At 39.6% G+C, this 8,491-nt stretch overlaps 2 protein-coding genes across 5 annotated transcripts in view; one reads left to right on the top strand and one right to left on the bottom strand.

Moving 5' to 3' along the window:
* LOC109540153 (dedicator of cytokinesis protein 3) overlaps positions 1 to 2,734 on the top strand; it is a 22,848-nt gene extending 20,114 nt beyond the window's left edge. The window contains exons 23-28 of the mRNA XM_048668272.1: positions 153 to 294; positions 351 to 541; positions 602 to 798; positions 853 to 1,090; positions 1,151 to 1,335; positions 1,588 to 2,734. Coding sequence (XP_048524229.1) covers positions 153 to 294; positions 351 to 541; positions 602 to 798; positions 853 to 1,090; positions 1,151 to 1,335; positions 1,588 to 1,706 — 1,072 coding nt within the window. The 3' untranslated portion in view covers positions 1,707 to 2,734. The remainder of the gene's footprint in view (positions 1 to 152; positions 295 to 350; positions 542 to 601; positions 799 to 852; positions 1,091 to 1,150; positions 1,336 to 1,587) is intronic.
* Positions 2,735 to 2,739: 5 nt separating this feature from the next.
* LOC109540207 (zinc finger protein 239) overlaps positions 2,740 to 8,491 on the bottom strand; it is a 9,505-nt gene continuing 3,753 nt past the window's right edge. The window contains exons 1-9 of one of the 4 annotated variants that reach the window (XM_019908471.2): positions 5,160 to 5,484; positions 4,481 to 4,757; positions 4,289 to 4,423; positions 3,993 to 4,181; positions 3,689 to 3,852; positions 3,548 to 3,626; positions 3,335 to 3,492; positions 3,132 to 3,277; positions 2,740 to 3,078 (exon numbers count right to left, since the gene is read on the bottom strand). In XM_019908471.2, coding sequence (XP_019764030.2) covers positions 2,898 to 3,078; positions 3,132 to 3,277; positions 3,335 to 3,492; positions 3,548 to 3,626; positions 3,689 to 3,852; positions 3,993 to 4,181; positions 4,289 to 4,423; positions 4,481 to 4,757; positions 5,160 to 5,339 — 1,509 coding nt within the window. In that variant the 5' untranslated portion in view covers positions 5,340 to 5,484 and the 3' untranslated portion in view covers positions 2,740 to 2,897. Of the gene's footprint in view, positions 3,079 to 3,131; positions 3,278 to 3,334; positions 3,493 to 3,547; positions 3,627 to 3,688; positions 3,853 to 3,992; positions 4,182 to 4,288; positions 4,424 to 4,480; positions 4,772 to 5,159; positions 5,485 to 8,491 lie in introns of those variants that run through there. The other 3 variants (XM_019908474.2, XM_048668088.1, XM_019908472.2) reach the window with 3 other exon arrangements.

Genomic DNA, 8,491 nt, shown 5'->3' with positions numbered 1-8,491 from the left:
AAACTAAGTTTAAGATTCTGGTGAAATCCGTTTCGCGCGTCAAACTCAGTTTCAGACGTTAAACTGGTTTAAGATCGCTTGATGAAAATGGGCCTAAGTGTTCAAAACCGTTAGAAACTCTGTTGCTGGCTGACAAATTTAACAAATTCCAGTACACCTCTGCCTCCAGTCCCATCGGAAAAACGCGTGCTAATGGAGAATGGCAGCAACCGCTCCTCAAATTCCAGCGGCAATTACGGGCATCTCATTGAGCCTCAAACGATGGACTACGAATGCGTCTATACCAAGTCAAATGTATGTATTGCTGGCTGAAAAAGGTATGCATGAGCGTGAACTTATGGAAAATTTAGGACGTTGAGCGGCCCAGTTTAAACCGCGAGAACCTTTCACTGCCCATGGGCTCAGTCGCGCCCCCAATTCCCCAACGCGAATGTCGGCCCAGATCTCAGGGCTTCAACAATACCAGTTTTTCGGACTTGCGGACACCCACGCGATGTCCCATGGAATACAATAGCGCCAGTTTACCATCCATGAAATCCAGGTACTACCAATACTGCGCGATGGATTAAAAAAAAAACTAAATAAACCTGTTTTTTTTTAGGGAATCAGATTCATGCGATGTTCCCTTGCCGCCCAAGCCCACTCATTCCAGAGAACGATCGCTGACCAAACCGCCTTCTCCCAGACTGTTGAGGCACGCAATGTCCATGACGCCTACTGATGGCACTTCTCCATTAAGAAACTCCTGGCCTGACACGGGGATTGAGGAGGCTCCTCCGCTACCGCCGCGCTCGCATAGTGAGTACTTGGCGACACATCCAGCACTGGATTTACTCTTACCTGCTTATGTAGCGCCGGATAAGAGGGTGCAATCGCTGCCCAACGATGTGCCCCCGAACGTGCCTAAAAGGGGCCAGAAAAAGGCCACGCCCTCGATTTGCAGTGCTGAGTACTTGTCGACGGACGATGCAACAGGCGCCTTGCCCTCTTCATCCGAAGGGGACTTGGTGGCTTCGGCTTGCAGCTTTGGGGCCCCCAGCACAGATACCAAAGACCTGCGTGATTCCGGAATAAGCATGAATGAGACGAGGTAGGAATGCCGTCAACAACAAAAAATGATAGGATTGAGTCATACATGTATTTTAATTAGTTCGAACATCAGTCATTTCAACACTCAAAACTGCTACGATGATTTCGAGCTGCGACCGCATCCTTTCGAGCTTACCATGAGCAGTAGTCCTCCAAACCAAAGAAACGTTTTATCCAAAGAAGAGCACCCGCCGCCAATTCCTCCCAAAATTGGGGGAAGTTTGAATTCCAGCTTGGATTTTGGTGGTAAGTACGTTCTAGTTATTCTCTTTTTAAATTCCAAAWCAAATTMATTCCTGRGTTTCACTCATTTATTGTCTCTATTTATCAATCAAAAYACGTTTCGGTGTATTTTTCCWMCAYCGAAWCGTAKTTTGATTGATRWRTAGMRWYRWTRMATGMYTKAARCCYWGGMATSMATTTGATTTGGMAYKYAAAAATGCATGYCAGGAAAGTATATACAATTTCGTTTTAAACTGATACMTTTTTCATTTATAGGGAGTTTGGAACGGCCGACAAGGTCCAAAGATCTAATTGCTGCAATTTCTGATATTTTGACGCCTCCAGAGAATTACTCCCATCCCAAGCTGCCCAAAGACAATGAGGAAGACAAATGAATGTTTCCTAAGGGTAGGAAACCTTTACTCAACATAGACTGTAAAAATACAATTAGGAACAAAGTCGTCTCTAGCAACTAAGTGAATTGATGCTAAGGTAAAATAGAATAGTGAAATACGTTTTCTTTCAAATCAAGTGTAGATTGTCTTGTGAATGGACTGTATGTATGAACTGTGTATTGTGAACAACCATGCCTATAAAATTTCCATCAGTATTGATTAACCTGCTGCAAGTTACTGAATATCTGAGGTAAAGTGCTTTGTATGATGGAAATTTGCGATACATTTTTATGGATCACTACAAATTTCTTAATATTTCACTATATGATATTTTAATACTTTTTGTGATAGATTGAGATTATTTAAAATAATTTTCTGTTCCAACTCTCTCTCTTCCAAGTGAATTGCAGTAGATATAACGATTGTTCGAAAGTAAAGAATGAAGTCTACATAATCTTAGAAAGGTAGATCTAGCATTTACAATTCTAGTGCCAATTCAGCCAATTTTCGACACTGGTTGATGATCACTGTTGTATCAAAGTGCAATGCTTATATTCGACTTTCGCGCTCAAAGAACTTGATCTATCACTCAATACACTTTGATCATGCCCATTCCGAGTATTAATAGAGCGTTTTGTATATGATCCTTATCGAGCAGATTTTTCTTTCAATCAAAATACAGTAAAACCAATAATGAAATATGCATATCGACAACAATCAAAGTTTTTTAAATTAATATTAGCGTGCCCCGTTATCGTTATTGGTTGAACAGTATTCCACTTACATCGAAGTTTTGTATATAGGACGGTGCTATTTTTTTTACCTATCTATTATAATAATCAAAGGAAATTCTACTAGTGCGAACCGAAATGATCAGATGAGAGGTATAGTTTTATAGTAATGAGTATATTTTGATGTGTACTAGTCATGTATCTGATATTCTGTATTGATATTCTAATAATTAGTGTAATATTTTCCATAATGATAGAGGCATATATCAAGTAGTGAATTACATGACTTATCAAGAGCGTGGTTTGTTCTTTTACCATTTAATCTTTCCACAATATTCATATTAGGGGTTTCTTTTTATGTATTTGCAAATATTTCTCAACATGCATTTGATTGGGGATTTAGGATTTAAACATTCGCGCCTGCAGAAAACTACACCAACTGTAATTTGTAAATAAAGCCTCAAATACCATCTACTGGACCTGCAACTACGACCTTCTCCCAGCCGCGCCTCTGAATTTTTCCAAAGTGGTTTTTTCGATGCTTTTTCATGCTACTGGAGTCGTAAAAGCCTTTTTTGCACAGGTCACAATGATATGGAGTTTCGCCGGTGTGTATCCGCGTATGCACTATTAAGTTACAACTGCAACAAACGTTGATAGAATTGTTAAAAAAAAAATGGCTTACTGTGCTTACTTGTGCTTGAACGTTTTCGAGCAATATGTGCATTGAAATGGACGCTCGTCGTTATGTTGGCCCCTAATATGGGTCTTCAAGTGGGCATGCTGGCGGAATTGTTTGTGACAAATTGGACATTTCTGAGGTTTTTCGCCACTGTGAAGCTGAAAAAAGCCGCTGATTATCACTAGAAATTCGAAATGAGAATGAGAAATACTTACCAACATGTGGGTCTTCAATGTGCTGATGAATCGAAATCGTCTGGTGCAAATATCACACCTGAAATTCATCTCACCAGTATGAAGTTTCTGGTGATTATCCAGCACAGCTTTCGTCGAATAAGTTTTCCCGCATGTGGTGCATAAGTACGATTTAGGCTCTAAAAAAATGGCCAGTTATACCTGCTTCATGTTCAAAAGCCAGCACAAACTTACCTCCATGCTTCCTTAAATGCACTGTTAAACTTGCTTTCGTTTTGAGGGAGTGTCCGCACACCTCACATGGATAACTTTTCTGCATTTCAAAGAAACATTATTTAGCCTTATTTTTATACAATAATAGAAACAAATACTTGCCGTGTCATCCTTGTCCTCATCCTTCCGCTTATTATGATACTTCAAATGTTTGTTCAAGAAACATTGATGCTTAAATGCTTTTCCGCATTTGTGGCAGAAGAAACTTTTCTCCGTTTTATGCGCTGTGTTCACGTGCAATTCTTTGCTGGACATTCTTAGAAAACCTGGAAAATAACAATCAATTCAGCTATGTAAGAAGAACAATATGGAATATGTTGTGTTATTTTGATCAGACGCAAGTAAACTCTTTTTGTGCAGGACTACATGTTGAATTGATTTGAATCGAGTTTTTAAACGCGTTTACCTTTTAAGCAAATACTACATTGATAAGGCCGATCCGCTCCATGTGTTTTTGCGTGTCTGTTCAAGTTACTTTTATCAGAAAAGGATTTCTCACACTGATCGCACTGGAAAGGTCTTTCTTTGGTATGCGTTCTCAAATGATTTTCCTTTTTCGATTCTTGCACTAGTTTCCCACATCTATCGCAAGGTTCTAAAAAATCAAATCAACTCGTCTGAATTGAGATATTTCGAATTTTCATAGTTGACTTGTGTTGATCAGTGAGTCATTGTGTGCTGACTTAAACTCAATATTTCTACCTATTTTTCGTTTGCGCTTTTGCTTGTTTTCCAGGGGATCATCAACATTTTCTGCGCTATCTTCGTCATTCTCACTTTGCTCCTGTTGTTCTTGCCCCTCACCATATGTTTCCTGTTGCGTGTTTTCAGATGTTGCTGTATTTGAAATAAAGAAAGTAGCGTCTTCGCTATGTCAGAAATTGGCCATATTACCTAATTTCATCGGTATTGAGGTCAATATTTGAACATCGTAGGTATTGGAATCGGAAGACGCGTTCTGGTTATCATACTCTTCACACGCTGCTTCCAATTCTTCTGACTTCATGGTTTCATCCTCGGAGGCATCATACGTCTCAGTAGATGCGGAAACAATAGCATGCTCCAGTTGCTTTTCCGATTCTAAAGCTTGATTTTTTAATTGGTCGAACTTGATAATCACATTGTAGCAGGCCGTACATACTTTCTTTGGTAAGCAATCTTCCGTATCAATCTGAAATTGAAGATCTGATAAACTGTTTAGAACGTTTGCAGAAAGACTATAATATATAGAAAAAAATTGGGTAGCTTTTACAATTAAGAGATCTCGATGGTGTCAAGATTAACATGCAACTAGAAGACATCAAATTTTTCAGCTATTTGCGCGGTTGTGAGGCGGACTTGTGTCTTTTTCTTTAGAAAATCGTCTCTAATTACGTATACTATCTCTGTGTGAGATCCCTGGAAAAGGAACGAATAACATTCACGTATTTTGGAGGGTGGCTTGTTGAAAGCATAGCTAACGCTTGGGTTTGTGTTTAACTAAATAAGTGGCCCTGTTATGGCAATATTTTTGCATGAAGGTAAGTAGACTAAAGTGTGAGGTTAAATACTGGGAGTTAAATAACTAGCATACCATTATTGAGGTCACATTATAATATATATCAATAAACTTCCTGTCCAGATAATAACTTTCCAGCCAGAAGAAATTTCTGCTATTTACTTGCGATAGGCAACATCTGCAAACGGTTGGAAAGTCCCCGATCAAAACCCACTTCTCCACTTCACCCTTCAGCCCTACATTAGTTCCATTCATTTTTCCCTTGATTAAGAGATGCAACTTAAGAAACCAAATTTTCAAAGTAAATAATTTAAAAATGTTAAAAAACTTGTTGGGTGAAGTATCACTGAAAGGACGCCCTGAAATTGCACCGTTGCCAGCTTAAAGAAATGACTTGCCTTTAGCGGTAGCCCAGATCTTTTTGCATGCGAGGATCCGGTCAATGGCGCCCAATTTGAAAATTTACATTTAGTGCCGTGAATTTTTGTAATACAAATTGAAACATATTTAAAAAAATTGTATTGAATTTCCTAAATATAATCGTAAGACGAGCTGTATATAAAAATTAAATTGAACACATACACTTATTATTTATTTTAAATCTTCGTTAACTTTGCTAGGTCCTTAAAAGAACTTCTGTCATAAAGAGCTGCCCCAAAATGTTTTAAATATTTCTTCAATTTTCTTTTCCATTTGAAATCATCAACACATTTGTGTTGAAGTGTTGAAGAAGACAAATTAGCTCCAAGTTTAAAAACTCTCGTTCCAATACCGTTTAGCAAACTGAATGCAATTTTTTGAAATATGCTTCTTCAATTTGTTTTATAAAAAAAACAGTGTTAAATGTAAATTTTCAAACTGCGCGCCATTCAACGAGGCCAAAGGTGTCAAGATCGAGCCTGCGAAAATGTCTGGGCTGCCAGTAAGCGCGAGTGACAAACCTGGCCCGTCCTTTTCCACTTCTCTCGATTGTCCGGAAAAAGGGCGGTCGCTACGTGCAGAGCAATGAACAGAGATAGCAATATTGATTAAATAATTTTTGCAAAGCGGTTAAGGAGGCGAGTTTTCCAATAAAATCTGATCTTATAATTTTTTACAGAAAATACCTGAAGATTGTCAGTATTTTATGTAAAACTAAATAATAATGCGATTTTTGCGTGAAAAGAATTGCTTAATGGCAACTTCGTTAAATCTGGAATGACCTGAAAATTTTTTTAATAAAAAAAAAACGTTTATAATAAATAACAATAATAATAAATGCATACATATAAAAATAACCCTGGAGTAAAAAGATAATCAAACTGAGTACCTAAATAAATTGAAAAAATAAAAAAAATAAAATTCACTTCGTTTTGTACATTTCAGAAAAGAGAGCCCTTTTCTGGTCCTCTTCGACTTTCGTAATGGCCTGCAAGCGTTTCTCGGCCTGGCTCAGAAACATGTTCATCAGGTCCTTCTTGGACAGGATGTATTTTTCGAAATAAATCTTCCCGATTCTGTAGACTTTGGTGGTTTCAATAGCAATGATTGTAGCTGTGATCTTCTGATTGCTGACCAATAGGGACAGTTCTCCGAAATATGCACCATCCTGCAGGTGGCACACTTCTTTACCTGAGTGGCTGTAAACTGCAACTGTGCCTGAAGCCAACAGGAAGAGGGAATCTCCTTTGGTTCCCGAGTAAATGATCACGTCATTCGGCGAGTAGATTTCCGTCACGAAATGCTCCCCTATCATTTGAATCTCGTCGTCTGATAGTTTGCTGAACAGAGCTATGTTGCTCTCCTTCAATGTCTTGTACATGTTGATCTTCACTTTGGCAGTTAGGCTTTCCGGGATCACTTTCTGCACTTGCCTTTTGCTGAAGAACCGTTTGCGATAGTAGAAGTTGTAGTACTCTTCAACGCGCTTTTGCAGATTCTTAGGTAGGTCCTTGTTTTCCATCCAGTTCTTCAGCTGCGATATGATCTCCTGGAATCGGGTCTCTTGCAGATCTTTGGCCAGCAGAACATGAAGTACTGCCACCCACATAATAATGAAAATACATCTGCCGGTGACATACTGCAAAGCGGAAATAATATCATCCACCCAACTCATCGTTTCCTGCAACTCCTTGATGGTGATGCCGAATGTCTGGGCGGAGGTCTTTAAGAACGCGATCCCATATTGAAGGGAAATATCCTTTTCGGTGAGATTCCAATATAAAGTCCAGCTGGAGTTGCCAGAAGGCCTACTAAATGTATTTCGGTACCTGGACATGGCAAAACTTGTGCAGGTCATTACGTGAGTGACAAATGCCATCATATAGAAAAGATGCACGATAATCAGAACGGGTCTAGATTCGATTTTCAAGTACCCCAAAGTCTGCTTCAGCAGCTGAATGGGTCTGTGGCACAAGCAAATGATAAACAAGCGCATGAAAGTCAGCAGCAGCCAAACTGACTTCGAGCAGCGTTCGCTTCTAGAGCAGATCAAGCACTTTGGGATCGAGGCGAGAAGTTCCGCCCAAAAGTAGAGCGACTTCAGCCGGTACAAAGCGATCCCTTTGAAGTCAATCAGTGTGCTCTTTTTGCGTGTGATCACTCCTTGAAAGAAGCAGCACACCAGGTTGCACCAGGAGAGCACATCTATGATATTGATAGCATTCACCAAGTTGCAGTACCTGGTGGACATGAAGCTTCTTTTCAAGAACGCCACGTCCATCAGCTTGAAGAAAACAGCGGCGAAGTAAAGCAGGCAAAGGTAGACGTCGTAAATCGCCGCCAGCTTACTCATGGGGTGGATGATGAAGTAGTTGGCCGAATAATACTGCCGCTTCTGCTCAGTTCGAATCTCCCATTCACTGCAGAATCGCTCCAACGTCAAGCGGTTTTTCGTGGAGGCCAGAGTTAAGGAGAACCAGAATTTCTTCAGCTTGTAGCAGAGCGACTCTTTTGGCTTCTTCGGCGGAAACGTTTCGTTGACGGTGTTGCAAATGTGCTCATAATGCTTGAAGACCAATGTCATGTTTTGTATTGTGACAACACCCGTAGAGCAACAATAGCGCTGAGTCAACCAGAAGCAAGGAGGAGAGGAGGAAACTGCAGCCAGTTGGACACAAGAGTTGAATACATGTTGCTTATTGCAACCCAGATACGGACGGATGAGACCGAATGCCACAGTAATAGTAGTTTTCGATACAAGGGCGAAAAATGTCGTTTTTCGAAAAACAAATTTTCGCCCTCGCATCGAACACTATTTTTTATTCGAATGAAAGATTACACGAGTAATAAAATGCATCGATTTCATATTTAAAATTTTGTGACAATGTCATTTTTTGAAGTTTGTAATTAAGTTTAAGTACTTTTTCAACGTGAAACACCTGTGGTCTTGGGATGGTGTATGCATGTTGCATACTCTGCATGACATT

This window comes from Dendroctonus ponderosae, unplaced genomic scaffold (assembly GCF_020466585.1).
Source record: "Dendroctonus ponderosae isolate FM_Combo_2020 unplaced genomic scaffold, Dpon_F_20191213v2 Dpon_F_20191213_7, whole genome shotgun sequence".
In the NCBI taxonomy this organism is placed as follows: domain Eukaryota; kingdom Metazoa; phylum Arthropoda; class Insecta; order Coleoptera; family Curculionidae; genus Dendroctonus; species Dendroctonus ponderosae.
Note: the sequence above shows the minus strand (reverse complement) of the source record. Positions and strands in the feature narration are given on the sequence as shown.